This window comes from Anser anser (assembly GCF_964211835.1).
Source record: "Anser anser genome assembly, chromosome: 5".
Taxonomy (NCBI): Eukaryota; Metazoa; Chordata; class Aves; order Anseriformes; family Anatidae; genus Anser; species Anser anser.
Window position 1 is genome coordinate 61239014 of NC_139725.1, and position 22564 is coordinate 61261577.

Here is a 22564-nt window from a genome sequence, read left to right on the forward strand (position 1 = left end):
GAACTGGAGCTGCTGCAGGTGTGGTTTGCTGTTATCTGACATGAGTTGTAGAATTATTCCATGGTTTTTAAGCCTTAAAGCCTATGCAGTACAAGTGATGTTTAACTGCAGAAAATTTTGAGCCCAATCCAGCCAGAAGGTTTAGTGCCTTCCTTCTCAGGAGTAAGTATAATCAAAGAGGTTAGAGTGGGGTTTTTATCACTTCAGATTCAGCTGTAAAGATAGATGAATGCAGCACTCACAGGCAAAACCTCCAGCTATGTGTTGAAGTAAAACTTCCCCAGTTCCAAGTGGTGGAAGACTATTTCTAACGTGCTAAAATAAATAAATGAATAAATCACCTCTGAATCAGTAAATCTATATTTACCTTTAAATGATACATCTCTCGGTTGGTAGAAACACAGTTATTGCTTATGTATAGTTCTATTAGGGAGTAGGTTTTCTTTAAACCAACTAAAGATGTGATCCTGTTGTTCTCAACGGAAATGTAATGAAGATGACACAGATTTTCAAACACATGTCTTTTGAGGCTGGTAAGATGGTTATTATTTACACTAAGTCTTGTAAGTTTGGTGAGCTTTGAAATCCCTCAAAAAAATAAACAGTATGCACTTAGTATAAAGTGAGCTGTAATAGAAAAAGATGTCTGATACAGATAGTAAAACACATTATAAGTGACATAGTTTATGTTAGTAGGTCCAACGGTAACCAGATTATTAATCATTAGATCAATTAAACATAAATATGCCATTAAAATATGCCATTTAAAAAAATATTTTTTTTCTGCAACATAACTGCTCTGCCTCCCACCCTTACTTCAGTTCTGTTAAAGATACCCTCGGAAACTAAAGATCAGATTTTTCAATATTTGAAAAACTCGCACAGTTGCCAGCAAATAAATCTTAGCCTCTATAATATTTTGCTATAAAGAAACATCTCTACTGAGACCTGGCTTAACAGCCTGAATTACCACTGCCATGGTAAATATAGTACCGTCCAGTGTTGAAATACAGTTTTCATCTAAAGTGAGTTCTTCGAGGTTAAGACAAGAGTCTAGTCCTTCTATTTGTGTGAGATTGTTGTTGCTAAATGATGCCCATCTTAAGTGCTCCAGTTTTTCCAGGTTCGAAATTTTGAAGAGATGTTGGCCATCCAGATTTAAGACAGTAATCTGCAAAAAATACAAATAAAATAATAATTAAAAAACCTAGGATGTGACATTTCCTCATTATGCAACAGAAAAAAAAAATATCTTAATACACTTCAAAAAAACTCAGCTTCTCCTCCAAAACCAAGGACTCTATAACATAAGAATGCCAGTTCCCAAACGTACCTTTGCAGTTGAAGCTATCTGAACATAGCTTTTTTTTTTTCCTCATCTGTGTCAGACCTTAGATAGCTTTGGTTGACTTAAAATCTTCTGTCAATGTAATATGATTTTTTATTGGTAAGTCTGCTTTACAGATCCTCATTCTACAACAGGACTGCAATGGGAACAATGGGAAAAGGATTTCCACCCTAGCGCTAAGAGATTGTTATTTAAACTTAGATTTAGCAGAGGCTGAGTGAGAGCAGAATTTATCCTAACTTTATAGTACTTCATGCTTTTTATATACAAAGTACTCTTTATATCACAGATTAACAATTTCAGTGATTTTCTTTAAACAGTCTTGAACGGAAACAAATAAAGCTAGGTAGCAAGTAGATATCTTGCTGCCCACATTGTCAAAGGACTTTCTTACACAAGGTCTGACTTCAGACACCCGGCAGCAAGCTTCCTGGAAAGACAGGGCTATTAACAAACCTATCGACAACCTGCTTGTACGACAATGACTCCCCTGCTTTTTGATGATACTGCAGTATGTTAGCCAACCCTTGCACAATGAAGAAACAACAGGATCATAAAGCCCCAAACAAAAAAAATTTAGATTGTATGGTATGGACCCAAAATATCAAGGATTGTATTTAGCCTAAGACAAACAATCATGAAAACACTCGGTGCCAGTGGAGTTATTTTGCTGATGACTGGAGAATATTTTTTTTGCTATAGTATTTTATTTTCCAAAATATGTATCTTACCCTCCATGAATCTTTTCTCTCTGATGTCACAAAACATATATGACATATGCTAAAGCATTAACTTTCTTGGCAATTTCTGTAAACATGAATTCCCTAATGCACATAGAATGAAATGCTCCGCTCATCAACAGAAATGTGTTTTCCTCCAGCCATTCCATATTCTAATAACAAATCAAACTGACAGAGAAGCTTTTAACTTTTCATACTGGGCAGATTAACATGATTTCAACTGATGGATCACAACAGGTTAGGATGACCTTGGATCTTCCTCCACTGACTCTTGCGGCTTTCTGTTAGCTCCGTTTCCTGAGAAAAAAAGGCTAGTGTGATTGTGCTGCCTGCATATCCATCTGCTAGCCTTACAACTAACTTTCAAACGTATTGGTGACATTTGGTTCAATCTGTCAAACAAGCACTATACTGAAAGATACTGACTTCCTCCAAAGTCCATGAAAATGAACAGCTGAATGAGAGACAAACTGATGATTCCAGTGAAGGAAAGGTTCAGCTACAATGCTAGACGCTAGAGAATCCAGAAGAGACCTGTTGTGAATAACCTAAGACATTTTGAGAGCAAAGATCCAATTAGGAACTGGTTAGTTACTGCTTAATTAGTTCATAACATAGTCTTGACATAGTCTTTCAAGGTGAGAGATAATGCTCAAAGGGTTATTTTCAACGTTTGTTAGTTTGAAATTAGATGTATTGGCTCTTTTCTTGCAAGACAGTTTTCATGTTGATATTTAGTAGAATTCTCTCAAAATGTTAATCCTGCCTGACCACAAGAAATTGATTAGTACAGAGTTCAATATACACACGGAAAAGATCATTTGGCTTTAGATTTGGAATATGCCTAAGTGTCTAAATTTTAGTGTGGACTATATTTCAAGGGTTAGTATTAGAAAGCTGTGTTATTATATGCAGTAGGGATTTTAGGTTTATACAATTTACGAAAAGAACTCATACTTCAACATGTTTAAATATTGTGCTTTTGTGACATCAGAAACAGATTGGATTCAAAATTGGCAGAATAAATAAGCTAAGCATAGCTACTGAATTTTCTAATGAAAAATTCTTAGAGCCAACCTCTACTAATCAGGGAGATAATGCAAAGGAGTTGACTACAATTGCCCAAATCAGTCAGGTTCCCTCATCATCCTTGCCACCAGTGTCCTTGCTCTTTAAAAACTTGCTCGATTTTCATAAAGCTTCATTGTCACTTTCATTTGAAATACTTATAGAACATTTGGGATTCCTCGAATTCTTAAATGAAGCACGTAGATTAAGGACTTTGTCTTGCCTTTAGAGAGAGTTCTTTGGAAAAAAACAAAAACAAAAAAACACCACCACCACAAAACTATGCAAGTACATCTTATAAGCGTGTGCTTTATATACCCTTATTGTTGTAGAAAGGGCAACTTTCATATGCCAAAAGATGTTGAACAAAATGAGTGACACAAAAATCTAACTAAATATGTGAAGGCTAGTTATGAGAGGCTTAAATATGCAGAAGTTTAAACAATAACCACTTCATCACTACACACTTTTTCACTTAGAGTTAAAAAAAAAAATCTTCATCCTTTAACGTTTATAGACAAAAGCAAATGTTCATGATCCCTACTGGATCAGGCTTTGGCTCTTCGTTTCCAGTAGAGCGGAAACAAATGAAAAATAGGAAAAATGACAGCCATGAGAATAAAATAGTTGTGAGAAACAGATTGCTGATAATGAAAGCTAAGAACATCAATAAAAATTTGACTGCCAATATAATCAGAGGGATCATAATCAGAACCTAATGAAATTCAAGCAATGCTACAGGCTTGATCCTATCTAAGGACTGTAAAATAGTCAATCAGAATACATAAGAGAAGGATAGTTTCAGCGCATGTTTTTCTCTGCCTTTGGGGAGAATCAGGATGAGATGCTCATAATTTACATGGATAAGAAAATACTTTGTCAGCTACTAAAAAGAACCCAAACCTGGAACTACTCATGTTAATGTTTTTAAAAGACATTTTTCATTTGAGGACATTTATGAACCCTGAGCCACTCATCAATTCATTTAATTACAATCATAGCATAACTTGGGAAGTTCTAAAGGTTTATGAACAAATTGAAGTTATACTAGTATTAAGGATAAATAGGATGACCAGAATAATTCAGTTAGCTTGATGTAATCCTTAGGTACCATAGAAAGGCTTACATGCCACAGAGTAAACAATCAAAAGTTAATGGCTTTATTACTGGATTACAGGACAGTTCACAGGAAACAAAAACTAATATTGAATTGTTTTTAATGATATTTTAAGTGTATTAAAAAGTGTAATAGCTACTTTCTGAGAATGTAATAAAAAATAATGATATCCAAAAGCAAACTTATCTCTTGTTTAATAGAGAAAAACTGGTTAGAGGATGGATCTTAAGAAGTAAAAAGTGGGATGATTTGGGCGAAATCACTGAAAGATTCCTAGTCCTTTAGAACATCTGGTTCTAGTCCTTTAGAACATTGGAAAGAGACCAATGAGTGACTGAAATTTGAGAGTAGCTAAATTTGTTTCAAAAACAAGTTAGAAATGATAGAGAGATAAGAGAGACCTGGTAGATTTACTGTTACTTAAAATGGACTCAGTGATCCCTGTGGGTCCCTTCTAACTCGGATATTCTATGATTCTATGAAAGTCAGTCTATGGGATCTTTTTGGTTTTCCTTGGTCTTAAAAATCTATTAACGCTAAAAAGAAAGTTGCATTGCAAAAACAGTAAATTAAATGTCCTCTTCAGGGTATCTGGAGCTTCCTGTGAGGCATCTGGAAATGGCTACTGGAGAAAAGATAACTATTGGTTAGACTTGCAAGTTTTCAGTAACATACATATAAACAGCATAAAACCTTTAAACTAACGTGACAAAAGAAAGCTTTTATATAGATTAATCTAAACTTTGACATAAATATATTAAACAGCCTCAGCCTTACCATTGAATACCAGTTGTTACGATGCATCTGTGAATCCACTCTGTTTTTGCTGATTTGAGACAGAATCGTAGCACAAGAAAATACACTGAGAATAGGAGGTCTCTCTTCATCAGTCCTAGAACATTCCAACAGCGATGCCTGGGGGGAAAAGAAAGAAGAAAATACTGTATTAAGTAGATAATATAACAAGATTAACTATATTGGAGCATCTTTCCTATGAAGAAAGGCTGAGAGAGCTGGGGATGTTCAGCCTGTTGAAGAGAAGACTCTGGGAAGACCTCATTGTGACCTTTCAATACTTATGGAGGGTCTTATAAAAAAGATGGAGAAGGTCTCTTTACTCAGAGAGATAACAATAGGACAAGGGGGTATGGTCTTAAACTAAATGAGGATAGATTTAGACTAGAATCTAGGAGGAAATTCTTCATTGTAAGGGTAGAGAGGCACTGGAACAGGTTGCCAAGAGAAGCTGTGGATGCCCCATCCCTGGTGGTGATCAAGGCCAGGCTGGATGGGGCCTTGGCCAACCTGATCTAGGGGGTGGTGTCCCTGCCTATGGCTGGAAGGTTGGAATTAGATGATCTTTAAGACCCCTTCCAGCCCAAGCCATTCTATGATTCTATGATACATAGTTCACATCTTAGCATATAGCAAAAAGCATAAAAATTCTGCTATTGTTGACCGGGAAAGGTGATGTATCAGCAGATAAATAGATTCTATAATAAATCATAGGTTTATTAAGCCTAATAGTTTGCAAGATTCCTATAGAACCTTCACATATATATATATATATATATTTTTAAAGAGTTTTCAGTACATAAAACAGAGAAGGTAGACTGTATTAAACATTCTGTTTTACCTCTAGTCTGTTTTCTGGGAAGATATTTGTCCTTTTCTTTGCAGGAAGTCACGATCTTACTCAGCAGACAGTTTCATTGTGACTGTGCCCTGATCATATAAATGTTGTGTCAGCATGATATTTAGTTCCAACCTAGACAGCTCATGAAGGGTGTTAGCTTAGGCTCAGCCTAAGATTCAGGAGAGTATATAGTCCAAAGTTCTAATAAAACAAGTTTGTGTTCAGGGGTTGCAAAGAATTGTTTCTTATATGCTTGTAAAATACTCTAAAAATTTACCCATTGAAAAGACCTTCAAACAAGGGATTTGGCACAAGATATTTTATAAAAAGCATACAGTACTATTCTTTTAGCCTGTTATTTTTCCCTCTATTGTTTCTATTTGGCAAACATAGTAACTGTCTTGCATTCTGAATTCAGCAGATCCTAAACACGGATTCCAACATCATGCCAGAATACAATTTTTAGTACCAAAGATCTTTGTAAGATATGTATTTACTGAATAATTTCTGGCCTACTGCTAGAAGCAAAGACAAAACGACTGCCTTCAGAAAAAATCAGAGTGCCAAGTTGTCTTTAAAAACCAACCAAACAAAAAACTGCATAGAATGACATAAAAAAAATATATTCATAAAGCTTTCCTTTTCTATAGCATCCATTGTAAGCTACAAGAAAACAGATATCAAACCTGGGTTATCTTTGATCCTGCAATATAGCGTAATGCTTCTGCAGCTTCTTCATTAGTAATCATGACTCCATTTAGGTTAGTGAGAGCTTTTAATTGACCAATGACACTCAGCCGCAAAGAGACTGGCTTGAAGAGAAAAATAAACTGTCAATTATTTAAAAAAATAAAAAAAGTGACAGTACATACCAGAGACTTCTATTTCCTTTCTGTTTAGCATACTGTCAGCTCACGGATGTCAAGAGTTAGAGCTTGGTAGTGATCTCCAACAGAGCCACTGTGTCATCCCTGCTTATGTAGTTTGCCAAAAACACATAAGGCAATGTACCTTTGGGCCAATTTTAATTATTCTGATTTTGTGACACTGATGGTAACAAATTGCTCTAAAGTCACATGATCTAACTCAGAAGGTTACTAATCCTACAAAGCTCACTAATATATGAGCTGTACTAGTGTTTATTTTATAATCTGTGAGTTTCATTTATGATCTAGAAATATTGCAAAAGCCAAAAGCTTCATAGGACATGTGAAAGATGTTTAAAGGATTTAGAGGTGTCACTGAAACCTCAAGACATCACCACAAACCTACCCTATACATAGGGAATAGGTTAGCCTGCCCACTAGTTTAATATAAAATAAATGAAATACACATTTCTCACATGCTGAATAATAATGTTTTTGTGGATGGCATAAAGATATGTTTTGACAGTCAAGTAACCCAAATGCAATCTTTTATGAGCTAGATGGTAGCATGCATCCTCTGAAAGGTAATAAGGATTTTCTGCTTTGCTCTGAACTGATGTCTAAATGTACTGATTCAAAAGGAATAAAGAACAGAGAGAAACATTTGTTCCAGAAGCTATTTGGGCAATATCAATGTATGAGAGTCAGTAAAAGGGCTGAGTATTGGCTCTCTCTGTGAAGCTCCAGCCAACACATCTGTGCTGCTGCTGAGAGATGCATGCAGTAAAAGAGAGACAAACTGTATGTAATCAGCCCCAATGCTAGGAAAGATCTCTGCTCCCATCCCTTATTCAGTGCAGCTGAGCCAGCAAAAATTAAAGCCGTGGCTTGATTCTTGACATCTGGCACAGGCTACCAATAAAATTCTTATTGGAAATTGAAAAGAAAGAAATTATGCCTCAGAGACATCTCTGAATAGAAGTGCCACACAGCTTATTCACTACCACTTGTTTAGGCTGTGACTACAGAATGAAGTCCTTTTGAGAACAAAGATGCCGTAACATGATCATAAGGCTTCTTACACATGAGACCTTAGAATTATTAAGGTGCAGGTCCAGACTTTAAACCTTTATGACCTAACTGTGGTCCTGGTTAGAACAGTTTCCCAGGAACTTCAAGCACTATGTACCTTATACCATGGGTTGTGTGTGATGTCAAGACTTAGTAAATTGGGAGTGTGTTCATTTAAAATGTTTATAACTTCCCAGGATTTTTTCAGCTGATTCCAGCTCAAGTTGAAACACTGCAGTTTGGTTAAGCCTCTTACGCCCTCAAGAGTAATCACATGGTTATGGCTTGCATCAAAATACTCCAGGTTGGGCTGCAAAACAACAAAGGTTTGAAAAGTGTGGCCAAAACTGTAGCAAGATAAACTTCAGCTAAAGTAATCAGACACGTTTAATCTTTCAACAGACTTTATCAAATCCAATGCCTAGGACTTTCCTCACTCATTACTGTCTCTGTTGAGGGAGATCTAGCGTGCTCCAGCCATGTCCCAGTAAAGACAACAGAGGAGCCGTTACCTGGCAGAGCACTTTGGCATGCAATGTCTACTTGACTGCCCGCCAGGAAGTTGTTGAAAGGGGAAGACCATATCTAGAGCTCATACCAAGAGCCTCCTAAGTGGCCTAAAGACAACTGAGGAGCTGGATCCCTGAATCCCCAGTGGTAATATAGAAAAGCCCAGTGGTCCTGGCTAGGACTTATCAGCCATGTACCATGTAGCATTCTCAGGCTGAAGATGAATTACTTCTTTACCATCCTGCTCCAAGTCCATGTAGTTCAACTTTTTATTCCTATTAATCACCTCTGCTTTGATATTTTTACACTTATTTCATTCCACATATTTGGAAGGAATGGGGAGAAAAGCAGCGTGACCCAAATCATCAAGTAGGCCAATGCTAAGCCAGGTGGAGAATTCTAGTATCCCATTCACCCCAAATTTGTTAAAATAAAATGACAACTACAAAGGACAGATGGGTGATAAAGTGATACCACTGTAATATTGTGATTCAAACTGGAGACAACATTAACAGGCACCAAAACTGCTGACTGCTAATATTACCACAGCATTCATGATTCTAGTTCAGCCCTCTGTTTTGTTCCTCAGTGCACCTCCAGGCCCAGTTCTGTCCTGTAACCCACTCCATGATGCAAGAATATTTATGTGAGTAAATGTTTCTTTTAAAGAAGAAAAAAAGCTTGATTTCTCACCAAGTCATAAACATCATTTAAGGAAGTAAATTCATTAAAGCTGATGATAAGCTTTCAAAGTGTTTTAATTCTAGAGATGTTCTGCAGCTGACTCAGGCTGTTCCCGTGCAAATTCAAAACCTAGGTCAAAAGTACATCAGAAATTGTGATTTTACTAGACATGCAGACAAATTCTGTAATACTCCACTGCTGCCTTAAAAGTGAAAAAGCTTCAACCGATGGAATGCAAATATAAACAGTATCCTCCTGGCAAACCATAAAAAGAGTACAAAAGGTGAATGCGAAAGGTGAATGTAACACAAAACAATGAAAACACAACTAAAGGCTACGATTACTCTTTTTTCGCTTATTTGAAGACTTATTTATTTATAACTTATTTATTTTATAACTTCTTATTTATTTTATAACTTCTTCCCAAAATAAAAATGGCCTGGGTAAGATGGAGAGTCAGACAGTCAATCAGTTCACAGCAGAAGGAAACAAGTTCTAATAAGTTCTCTGTTTAATGGAGATGCTGCTAAGGAACTGGTAGCTTTTCAATTCTTAGAAAACAGGATGGGAAGAATGGGGCCAAGCAGACACAGGGAAGAGATCCTTAGAAAAAGGCCAAGTGAGGGAGAATTGCTAGTATTTCTCTGCAAACAGATCACTGTAAGGATGGCATTTTGATAAAACAAGAACAGAATTGTTACGCTCCTTTTTCTTGTCTCTAAATAAGTTTTAGAAAATAAAAAGTTTATTTGAAGATGTTTTGAAGATAATATAAAAATGGGATCAAAAACATAACCAGCAGGATCAGCTCACAAACTGAAGTTAAAAATGTGACAGTTCAGAAACTATTTCATAATTTAAAGTATCAGATATTTAGCAGGGCTACTTCGTCAGAAAATGGGGCTACTGAAGATTCCACACAATAGTTATGCATGTGAATGCAATGTCAGAATTATGCATACGAATTCCCATCTGAAGAAGTGTTTTTCTGTGCAGCTACTATAACAACATGCACTTCTTAAGCTAAAATCTGAAGCTTTTTTAAAAAAATGTGTTTTCTCCACGGGTTACATTCTTTTGATGTCAAATCTGACCCACCCCCCACTCCCAAAATCTTTTCAAGAACAATCGGTATAATGGCATACAGTCACATATTCCATAAAATTTGATGGAAAGGATAATAGGTCATATCTTATTCTCAGATCCATTCTTCTTAACCTGTTTTTCATTGAAATTATTTGTCCCTTACACAACAGGAAAAGCAACTGTTATTCTCATCAGTAATAACTGACAGGCAGAGGAACACAAGTTCTACTGATTTCAAGTAAATGTAAGCAACATCAGAAACAAACCCAAACAGAAAATTAAAAATGAACATACTGTCTTTGGTTTAGGTCATGGGCCAACCTGAAAAATAAAGTAACAATTACATAATACATTTCTTCTGTAAATTTGACAGCAATACCTCACCTGTACCTGACCGTAGATATTGACCTTAGCCACTGAAAATATTGTTTTTTCATCTAAGTAAGCAATCTTAGGCCTCACTTTTACTGTTGGTTCCATGTTCAAAACTTCATCATCATGCTGCAAATCATGAGACAGAATAAGTATTTCTGTGCTTCTCTTTCTCTCTTCCACAATTACGTTGCGTGCGGAAAACAGAGATTTGTCTTTGACCTATATAAAATAAGAGACACCAAAAGTTCGTAAACCTTCTAATTTCTACTTAAATAATAAATCTAATACTCAGCATAAAAAGAGAAGTTTGATTAGGAAATTAACGGCAATTAAGTTAGGAAATCATATTTCTGTAACACAGACCTGCTACAAATTGGGTTTTAATTGCCTCCTAATCAAAGCACTGCATGATGTTTTTCCTTTTATAGCTTATTGTATGTCATGCATAACTCTGGCTAGAGTTAAAAGTAAAACTGTACACTGAAATTCCTTAAGCCTAAGAATTACCACGGAGCAGTCTACAGCTGGACCACAGGCCAGGTAGACATCAGTGAATTACACACTTTTCCTTCCTTTCCCCAGAGCAGCTTAGAGTCTGAAATGGCCCTTTTCACCTTTCACCTTGGCAGCAAGTTATGAAGCTAGATGAGTGAAAGAGGAGCATTATATGACTTACAAAAAGGAACAGAAGCAATTCTTACAAAGAAAGCTTGTTCAGGAAACCAGCTGAGATTAAAATATATTTCCTTTTTTTTTTTTTTTTTTTTTTTCCAAAGCTTCATATTTCACAATTTAAATTAAACAACTAAAAATCATTTGCTCCCTAAAGACTCAATGAAAACAAAATCTTTTGCACAGTCAATACTATCACTTTTACCTTGCCTGGTACCTCGAAGAAAGGAATTCTTACTGAGACAGGACATAGTTTTCATCTGCGTTTCCTTTATCTGTTGAAACTTAGAGGATCTTTGCTCTCTTTGCTATACAAACTTTTTTTGCTATACAAACTTTTACAACTACAAAATAAAAACTTCCCCCAACTTTCACTATGAGTAGAAAGTTTCTCACTGATTTCCACAGAAGTTTTATCTGTATCTGATAGATTAGAAAGAAGAGAACCAACCTTAAACCTAAACTCAACAGGTCCTGTGAGTAGAACAGGACTTTATTTTACCTACTTGCCTTTTTTTTTTTTTTTTTTTTTTTTTTTTAAGTCTTGAGCTGTGAAATCTAAGACTTGCCCTCTACTATCACAGTAGGAAAAAGAAGTTCATACCAGTGTAATATACTCAAACTCAGCAATGTATTCTGGCAGCTCATGGTCAAATACAAACCACTCGCACTGCCAGCCCCTGCAGTCACAACTTTTCTGTTCCAAGGAAGCCCACAGTTCTGAAGTGGAGGAAACAGAACAAATACATTATTGCTTTTAAACTAAGCTTGGTATTCATTTCAGAATGCTAGTAAGTCAAAGATACCTCCTTCCATGAAGACCCTTCAGATTTATTCCTTTCTGCCATACACATTCACACAGGCTAATAAAGGAGTTTAAATTGGTTATCTAAACCCCCATGTAGAATACATAACTGTCAGATTCCAGTACAAAGGTCACAGCCTGTGAAAGACTAGCTTAGCTTCTGAGATCACCAACAGCTCTCCTGCATTGCTTTCATTCCTGCACTGTCCTGAACTACTCCATCATACTGCGGTATGATCACCTTCCAAATTAGCTTTCACTTCCTCCTAAGAAATCAGAACAATCCCAATTCCTTTATAAAGAAACAGACGTTGCTTCCTGTAAGCGTCTGCAAGTTTGGAGGACCTACCAGAGAGAACAGGTAAAATTATTAGTCAATTCCCACTTGGTGTTCTCTTGCAAAAAATAGCATAAAGCAGAATTTATCACTAAGAGGACACACAACACGCAGATTTAATCTCGATACTTGTAACATAGCATTTATCAGCAGCAACTGTTTTTACTTTGCTTAAAAATAAGGGCTGTGGATTTTAAGGGTGAAGCTTTCTTTTGTGGTATGTAGGTATGACCCTTTGCAACACTTACTCAATCCCCCTGCGTGAAGTGTGCATATGAACCTCCATGAATTAAGCTGCACCTAGCGTGGACTGACGGCTAAAAGCAGCATGGCACAGCTCACTTCCACCCTTTGAATAAATATTTGTTCTCATTTAGTTCACAGAAAGATCATCTTATTTGTTATTGCCTTTCAAAACATGCATTTCAGCAGAGACTGAGTTCTCAGGAACTAAACCTCTTGACACAATCCAAAGTGAATGACGAGTTCGGAATACAAGTGTTACTTTAACCTTAACTTTATGCTAACAAGTGCCTACAAATACATACCATTACTAGTAGATGCATCACTTCCTAGGAATTTCCATGGCCTGAATACTGAATTAGCTTCTGGGTAGTTGATTTGACAGATGGGACTTGCTGCACAAACTGGAGCACTGCGGCCAAGGAAAACTTTTGCAATTATCACTATCCCTAAGTGTAGAGAGAAAAGACACTTAATGCTTCTAATTCTGGCTTGGGGTTGGGGACAGAATAATAAAAAAAATGGTGCTTACTGTTATTATAAGCAAGCTACATCTTGGTCTTGATGATGAATGGTCTAATATGTATGTAATACATATATATGTAAAATAAACACTGAATCTTTATTAATATTTATGTTTTTCATGAAAACAAATATTCTTTGGCAAAAAAAAAAATACAGTGATATCCAAAGTTTGTAACTAGCTAATATTTAAAGCCATGAGACCAACTAACATTTGGATTTGTGACCTCCAATGTCTTTCTTCCATACTACAGTAAACCTGTCTTTTCCAGGCTTTCTAGGACACCAAGGCCAAGCAAAAGGTAGTATATGCTGTGGATAGTTCCACGCTACATATATGCTGAAAGATGTGTGAGAAGTCCACGCTGACTGCCCTGTTGGCTAACACTGAAGGAACCCTAGAAGAGCTGAGAAATGCCTCTTTAGCGGGGAGCAGGGCTGGGAGAAGGAGGGGAGGTGACCTAACTTAGGTTAAGCCACATTTCTACAAAATTTGTAAATAATTATCTTTGAGACTTCTAAGCTTTTTTTTTCAAATTTGGCTGAAACTTGATTATTCCTAAGCTACTAAAATGACAGCATCACACAGCATGACTGCCTAAGCCTTTTTTCTAGGGAACCAGGCTAAAAAGAGAAGGCTGGTATTTTTCATTTCAGTGCCCAGTCCTGGACACAAATTAACCTAATGTATTTGTGCCTTTCTTTACTCTGCTCTTTTTAGAGATGTTAGATTTTGAAAAAGATCAGACATATCTAATTATATCTCAGATGAGGACATTTCCCATAGAGGCTTCAAACTCCTGTCTGGGAATTACTCCCAGCAGACCAAGGTCTTTGTGGAGCTTCCTAATACACAAAAATGCCACTGGAACAGATTTCGGCAAAGTTTCAGAGCTCCTTTCAAGTTACATATGGCAACTCATGGCCACTTACAGCATTTACAAAATGTCCTTTGACCTGTAGCACAAAATGCAGCGATTAGACAAGCCATATATCATCAGTTTGACAATATTGTTTCAACTTTGAATTACCATGCCTGAATGACTCCTCAGGATCTCTCTTGTTTTTGCCTTCAGCCTTGGCTTGTTGTTTCAGAAACTCTATTCTGGGACATTCACATATGCTTAGACTGTTACAGAGAGGAACAGCTTCATTTCTCTCAGGCTGCTGCAAAGATTAAAGCAAGGCCCCAGTATCTTTCACTAAAAGCATCCCTTAAAAATGCAAACAAATTTAAGCATGCAAATATACACGTGAATTACAATAAGGGATGACAGGCAGGAAAAGTGAAGAATAAAGAGTAAAAAGATGATTTGTGGTGTTATTTTAACAGTATGAGAGAAACAGACGAGATGAGATTGTTGGGGACAGTTGGGGACAGGGCTCATCCTTCTGTAGGCTTACATAGCATGTAATACCACAAGAAGGAATCTTAGCAGGGCCTCTATAAACTAGCATGATATAAACAATAATAAAGCAAAACAGGAAAATAGATACTGTATTTGAAGGCATAATCTTGTTGTCCCCAAATCCGATCTTTTCTCAGAGCGAAAAGAGAAAGGCAGGTGTGCAAACAGTTGGCAAGAAGAAAATGAGAGCAATGGGGAAGAGAGATGAGTTGCCATGAATTCATTTTCCTACTCTCTATTCTTTTCCTTCATAAATCAGATGGAAAACTTCCTTATCTGAAATATGCCCATCACTGGATATATTCAAAAGCTTTTTAGACATCATTCTGGAAAGCCTGCTCTAGGTGACTGCGCTTGAACAAGTGGATTGGACAAGATGACCTCCAGAGGTCCCTTCCAACCTCAACCATTCTGTGAGTCTGTGAAAATGCTTCTTCTGTTCATAATTTCTTACTCATCATGAAATAATGTATTCCATCTGTCTGACTATTTTTCAGTCTGGAGATTAAAGGGGTCACTGGGACAGGACTGACAGTTTCTAGGGTTATGACTGGGCTGACAACCAGGATCCATGCCAGCAGGGACAAATATTTAGCGTCAGGTATCTGGAGATTCCAGAAATAATCCTAGTCTTAATCTCAGCATATTTAAGGACAAAAGAAGCAGTGATTTAAATTTAAGACAATGCTTGCAAATCCCAACCCAGGATGCTGTATTGCTACAACTGAGACTTAAAGAACTGAAAATCCATGATATGCTTTCTGATAACACTAATAGGAAGAACAAAATAATAGGAAAATAGTATTCGGTTCAAAAAAACAGAAATGAAAATTACAGTGTAAATTGACTGAACAAACCATTGAACTAATGTGTTCCACAGGCAGCAAACAGGTTCTGCATCTGATACTGTGGAGACTTCCAAAGTAGTCCTGCATGAGTCCCATCAAACTCTATTGATATTGAGGGTGTGGGGGGGAAATCGATGAGAAGTGGTGAGTGAGAAGGGATGATCTGCAGCAAAAAGAGAATTGATAAGGAAGGGACAGGAAGATGACAAAAACTGGAAAGCACTAATCATGACTTTGCCACACATGGCAAAAAGACGTGAAGAATGAAGCAGAAGTAAAATGGAGAAATACGATAAGAACAGAGGAAGAACCAAAGGATGCATGAATAGAAAAATCGAAGAAAGAAGAGAGAAAGATAGAGCAGCGCTTTTCTGCCTGCTCTCTTTGCTGTCCTTTCCTAAGCAATAGCATTCTTCTGTCTCCAATGCAGCATACCGTATGCACTTCCAGATCCTGGAAACCATCCTCCAGTATTTGCAGCAGCTGCTTTTCCTTAACTGGCAATTTAGGATTAAATACATAAAAGAGATACTCCATCTTCTCTTTGTAGTTTCTTAAGAAGAAAAGACAGAGGGAAAGACTTCAGGTTTTCATTATGGTAGTGCAAAAGCAGGCAAAAGGCAAGAATAGCTATTCTAACCAGATAAAGTTTATACATGCGCACAATATTTACTAAGAATAACAGACTATAATTAATGCTGATTCTATAATATTCACATTCACAGTAATCACAAGATCACAAGAGAAATTTTTCTTTCCTGACTCTATAGAATTGGTTAAAGCAGTCTCCATTCCCTTTATTATATTAAAAAAAAACGAACAATCTATTTAGCTCATCATGGCTTTGGCTGGGATAGAGTTAATCTTCTCTGTAGAGGTTCATATGATGCTGTGTTTCAGTTTTTTGATGAAAACACCATGGATAACACACGAATGTTTTAGTTGTTGCAGAGCAATGCTCACACAGAGCTCCTTGTGCTGCTCCTTGTGCTCTTTTTCCAGCAAGGGAGCTGGGGTGCACCAGGAGCTGGGAACGGACGCAACCAGGAGCTGTCCTAGGCTGGCCAGAGGGATGCCCCATGCCAAGTGGCACTGTGCTCAGCAATAACCGCTGGGGTAAAGAAGGAGGAAGGGCAGGATTGTTTTTTTTTTTTTTCCCCTAAAGAATGCAACTTCTGGTGGCTTACGACTCTGCAGTTTGAGTGTCAGCAGGTTAGTGTGAGTATTTGATTAATTCCTGCAGGACTTATCTGCCAAAACAAGCATCAGACCATGAGGTTTCAATTTAAGAACAGTGGCCTAATCCCTGTATAATTGCATCTTAGGGAAGATGTATAAATTGTTTGGGATCAACAAGAACAGGCTGTAATACATATGAACAGATCTAATCTGGCTAATCCACTCTAGAAGCTAACACAATGAGATAGTTCTTCAGCCATACAGGAGGATATCCTACCAACGTTTTATAGAATGCATCGAGGAGCTACCTGAAAAGCTTTGTTCTCTCTAGGTAATATGAAAAGAACTCCCAAAACCATTGGCTGTGCCAATCTGACTTTCCCATGGCCAGAAAAAAAAAAAAAAAAAATCACAGGAACGGGGTAATAAAATCTGATATTGATTACTAGTTTAAATAATTTGAGTAAGGGTCATTTCGTGTTTCCAACTTTATGAGAAGGACATCAAGGGATGAACAAATCTATTTCTTCTTGTATTGGAATGAACCATAAGCTTAATAGTGGTGTTTCAGCTATGGGGGTAAATAACTTTAAGTTACAGACTTACAGGAAGAAAATTAGTAGTACAATTCACAAGATCATCTCTGCCCTCCTCTGAATGTTTGTCATGGTTACGCTTCTGTAAAAGGCAGCTTCTGTCTCCCAGGACCTACAGAACTAGGAAGTATGTCCTGCCTTTCTCACGCTCTTTTGAAGGCCATGGATTTTATATTTAACCTGTTTTATTTATTCGCACATAGAAATCACACACACATCTATATATAACGTAAAATAAGCTTTCACACACATAAACATAGTAAATGCACATAAAAATATTAAAAGCACTGTATTAACTGTACTAAAAATCATAACTTACATAAATAAGTCACACATCCAATCATCAAACTCCTTGGTATTGCAAAGAAAGAAATGGATGCAAGCAGGAGCTCTGTCTCATAGTTACAAGTGGGCAACCAGGTGTCTTAAGACTGTGGAGATGCTGTGCTCCACTGGAGACATGGTTCCACAAGCAGCTTTGGGCAGATAATTACCAGTGCTTACAATAAAACCCACAGCTGCACCATGGCTCAGTTTAATTCTTGGAAGGCGGTGAAATAAAAGGACACAATGACACAAATTTCAAAATTAATACTTCTGCAGAAAAAAAAAAGGGCTAATCTGCAAGGATATAAATCAACCTCATGACCATCTTGACGTGTATATGCTCTCCTGTGATACAAATGAAATACAGATGCATATACATCCAGGTGCGCTTTGTTTTGTTTGTTTTTGCATTGTTCATTTACTGCTGCTTTCAGCTTTCAGGAATCTGGCCATTCATAACAACGTTTACTCTGTTTTCACAACCTTATTAGGAACAGATGAGGTGAGACCCAGATGCTAACATTGTAAGTCTGTAAGTCATTGTAATTCTCCTATCTGATATTTTCTGTCAAGCTATGGACCTTTGAAGACCAAGAGCCAGTCAGAGAAATACCAAACACAGGGACTGTGGCAAACTGAGTCACCTTTACTTGTGCAAAAGTGGCTCAAAATTCTTAATAATCCTAAATTATTTGATGCTTTGCAAAATCTTTCTGTTCTTTGAAATCACAAGGTTTATTTTGTTCGCATGCCAATGCTACAGCAAAAGAGCACTTAAAACTTAGGCACTTACTCTGCTACATGGAAAACTTCTTTTTCCAAAAATGTTTGAAACTTCTCTTCAAATTTCAGCCTCAGAATTTGATTGTGCACTCTAAAGATGCGGTTTATTTTCACTCCCATGATATCGTATGCTCTGAAGTCCCAGGTACAAAATCGTGACTGAATTAGTTCGCAGCAGGAACTAAACCTGCGTGCAGAAATGCACAGAGGAAGACAGTAAGTTAATAATAATTTGTTCTGGTTTTGCACTGAATTTTTCAGTGCAATCTACATGATTTTATTCTGTTTCCTATTCAAAAGGAAGAATCACAAACAATATCTCTTGTGCGTTTCATTTCATTACAACTATTTTCTCAAATGGAGATATAGAAGTTTACCTAGCTTTATTTGAACTCTGTATTCAAAGTTAAGCATCAACCATCAATACCTTGTCATCTGTGACTCACTGTGTTCCTTTCCTCTATTTGCACTGTTGTATTTAAAATTTGTTTAAGTCCTACTTCACTACTCAAATGAATAGTTCTGCCATACTAAGTGCAATCATGCATCAAGTGAGCATGGTTTGCAAGAACCTGCAACAGTTTCTAGAATAAAACTTGAGGAGGAAGAGATGGTCCATTGGCTAGCTGGGAACCCAGGGGCAGAAGCTCAGTGTTCTCTTCTTCCACCTATGTCCTGCGGTACAGAAGTCAGGTCACTTAATAAATACGTGGCCATTTTCTCTGTGTCTCGCTAGTAAGGTGATAAGCTCCTGTGCTTCCATCTGGTACTGTAAAATTCCTTAATGATTATGTGATAGTCAGACACCTTAGAAAGAACTCCAACCTAGAAATGCAGGAGGTTCCACAGTTTTTCAATGAGTGGAAAGTTTTCTTTTAGAAAGAAGATATACAAACAGTGAGAGTTATTATCTTTCTCAGAAAGATTCTGTGTTAAGATTACTCATTCAAAAAGCTTGGGATTGGCTTTCACCCCTACAATAGTAATTTATTAATTTTTAAGCAAAAACGTTTATTAATTTTCTAAACAAGAAGATTCTTGGCTTTGGAAAGCAGCATGAAAATTAAGCAGAATGCTATTTATAAACAACCTCAAAGTATGCACATGACTACCTGCAGCTCTCATAAACATCCCTGAACACAAAAGGAAAGCTTAGCTGAGGTGGACAAGCTTGGTGTACTCAAGCAGAAAACAGCCCTTGAAATACTGCCAACCTAAATCTGAATCTCCCCTCAACTGAGCATCAAGGTTATTCACACAGAGATTACGTAAGCAACTTCTAATGCTTCTTCACAAGTAAAGGTCTCTAGGAACTTGGAATGATCACTATCACTGTCATTATAAAACAACTGAATAGCTTGCTTATTCTTGTGCCTTTTTTTTTTTTTTTAAATCAAAGGCTTCAGGACAAGCTTCCTCTCTCATCAGCTATCTGCAAATGGTGTCAAAGCAGACCACAGAAGCTTCAGAACAGTCCAGATCCTTGTAATACACTTATTTTGTTAAAAATGATTAACTTGGAATCATAAGAAACTTGCTCTAGTTTGGAGTATCTTAAAAAGTTTACCAGGGATTATTTGATAAGCCTTCTTCAAAGCGAATGTTTCCCACTGTTTCCAATTCCATCAACAAAAATTGTACTACTAAGTTAAAACTCTTCTTCTTCTTCTTAATTTCCAGTTGGTAATCTCTTTCAATTCTGCAAAAAGAAACTAGAAGAATTTTGCCTGAACAATGCATCAAGGACATGCATAAATTAACGTAATAAGAGAGGAGTTCATTTAGTGTTTTTTTTTCCTCCTTTTTTTCCCCCAAACCACCATTTTTTATTTTTAATCTAAAAGTGACAGATGACAGATTACAACGGTGGAAGCAAGGTCCTTTACTGATCATAACACCAAACTTTATCAATTTCACCCTCGACACTGTGCTGTAATCCTTAACATACAGGAATCACCTCCGAGTAAGAGAAGGTCTCAGTTTGCTATTTGGCATTCATGATATCAATACAAATTGCTGAGCTTGGGTTCAGTGTGAGGCACTGGAAGAAATCAGCGGCAAGTAAAGGCAACAAATTTCACAGTATGTTTAAGTTCTCCCATTCCTCCATCACTTTGCCATCCTTGAAATGATCAGCAGTCTTTCCCTCTCTTTATGAACAGGCTTTTAAAGGATACTACTTCTGCTCAAATGTAAAAACTAAATGATTCAGACTCTTTATATTACCCCTGCCAATAGGAACAGTCTTTATTGGTCTTTTAAACCAAACCAAAGCAAAAACTAGGCAGACTGAAAGATGCGTGGTATGCCTTAACTGTACCGCGAAACACAAAATAGACTGGATGGCTTTCTACCCTTCAGAAGAGAACCAATTCTTCCTTCATGAAAATTCTGTAGAATGAGCTTCAGACCCATGCTGGCGTCCACCACCAGGTCTGTGGTATCACTAATATCCTTCACATGCCCTACTGTGAGGGACTGTGTGCAGGCCTCGTGCTGGCAATTGACTTCAAAGTGTATCTGACTCATGAAGTACTAAGCCAGAAACAACAACGACAAGAAGCTGCAGCCATTAAAACCACATTGGAATTACAAGGGGAAAAACAAAACAAACTGCGGCGTTTTGCTGGATCTCTCTCTTGTTTAAAGGCCCAGAAATCTTCTCCAAGCACCAGTCCCATATAACTACTCATCCCAGATGTTTTTGCTCAAACCTGTCTTTCCCTGTATACTAAGACCACCAATAACATGAATGGCAACATCTATCATGGCAACAGCTATCTACTAGAAACTGGCTTGAATCTAATAACTGAGACCACAAAAGAATTGCCACTTTAATATTTGCAATGTTAAGTTTGGACATCATCCAAAACAAGTAGGAAACAGGCTCCATGTCCTGTTGTTAATTTCCTAACCATCAACCACTGTCATGCCCAATTATTAATGTTTGAAAATATCAGACTTCTGTTCTTACACAATTCAGTAAACATACTCATCCAGTTTTCTGTTCCAGAATGTTACTCTTTCCTTCATGGCACTTATTTTTTGTATGAATGCCTTTTCAAGGCATGCCTTTTCTGTATCTTCAGTATCATGAACTGAATTTTCAGTTTCCAAATCCTTACTCCTTGGAGATCCGTTCCTTGATGTTTTATCCAACATTTCCAGCTTGGCCAGTTCATGTTCCAGCTGATAAAAATACCATACCATGATTCAGTGGCAAGAGACTAACTTAAAAGTATGGCAGGAAAATTATCTTACATTTTCTCAATAGATAAGCCCTCTAAGTGTGTACGATAAAGCATACCTGTAAGCATTAACTCAGAAAATTACTTCTAAAAATTCAAAATCTTTTGTCAATAGAAAAAGCTGAATTACTCGACCAAAGGGACAGCTTTGCTCTGAGTAGCTGCATGTATTTTTCCATTGTACCCTGGCTCAAATCCGAGTTCTATTCATATCAATTAGACCATTGTTTTTTCCAGGCAGGACCAATTCCTCAATGTGACTTCATTATGATGCAAGTATCAGCAAGTAAAAGAGAATTAGAGGGTACAGTTAAAATGGGATTGCTGCTTTCCTTCAAACACCTAAGGGCAGGGATCATTTCTCTCCCCATGTTTGATCATCGTGTGACAACAATTACTCACTGTTGAGTTGAAGCAAAACTCTTTGCATTATTTTCTAAAAGGTAAACCTTCAGAATCTGTTAACTGTTGATCGAAGTACTTTTAAGTGGTCCTATTTATGCAGTCAGCAATATTTTTGTCAGTTATTTCTATACAGACAGATGTGCAAAGAGCGTTGAAGACCTACTAGGAATGTTTACGAACTGCTGTACAGAGTGGTTGCACCGATGCAACTGGAATCTGATCCGTTATGTTGACTATACTGTTCTTAAAGGAAGGGGAACAGACTAATCAATTAGAAATCAGAAACAAACAAACAAACAAAGAAAACAAAAAACACACACAAAATCCAAGCTTAGGTGAGGAAAAAAAACACTTCCCAACATGCAAAAGCGTCCTATATCAGAATGAACACAGATCCTTCATAAATGTTCATGGTATCAACTAGAACAGGCAATAACCACAATAATCCGGGAACTCAGCACAAAGGTCCTTTGCAAACACCTGTACTGGATGAATAAAAGCAGCAACTTGAAATTAATTTCACCACATTAGGTGAACATCCTACCTAGCCCACTCTTATAGGGTGGATCTCTCAGGCTTTCACCTTAGGGTTGTTCCATTAAAAAAAAAAAAATCACTGGTCAAAGCACTCACTTAGGGTTTAAGACAACAGATTGAAATTATTATGAACCTGCCAGAAATGAAGCTGG

At 37.1% G+C, this 22564-nt stretch overlaps 1 protein-coding gene across 1 annotated transcript in view; it reads right to left on the reverse strand.

The window, feature by feature from the left end:
• LRRC9 (leucine rich repeat containing 9) overlaps positions 1 to 22564 on the reverse strand; it is a 53270-nt gene that overhangs the window by 21858 nt on the left and 8848 nt on the right. The window contains 15 exon segments of the mRNA XM_083838347.1: positions 368 to 588; positions 994 to 1171; positions 5051 to 5188; positions 6596 to 6721; positions 7965 to 8156; positions 9050 to 9103; positions 9107 to 9169; positions 10511 to 10720; positions 11778 to 11893; positions 12864 to 13007; positions 14112 to 14247; positions 15773 to 15890; positions 18233 to 18409; positions 19790 to 19921; positions 21215 to 21411. Of these exon segments, the coding sequence (XP_083694473.1) occupies positions 368 to 588; positions 994 to 1171; positions 5051 to 5188; positions 6596 to 6721; positions 7965 to 8156; positions 9050 to 9103; positions 9107 to 9169; positions 10511 to 10720; positions 11778 to 11893; positions 12864 to 13007; positions 14112 to 14247; positions 15773 to 15890; positions 18233 to 18409; positions 19790 to 19921; positions 21215 to 21411 (2202 nt within the window).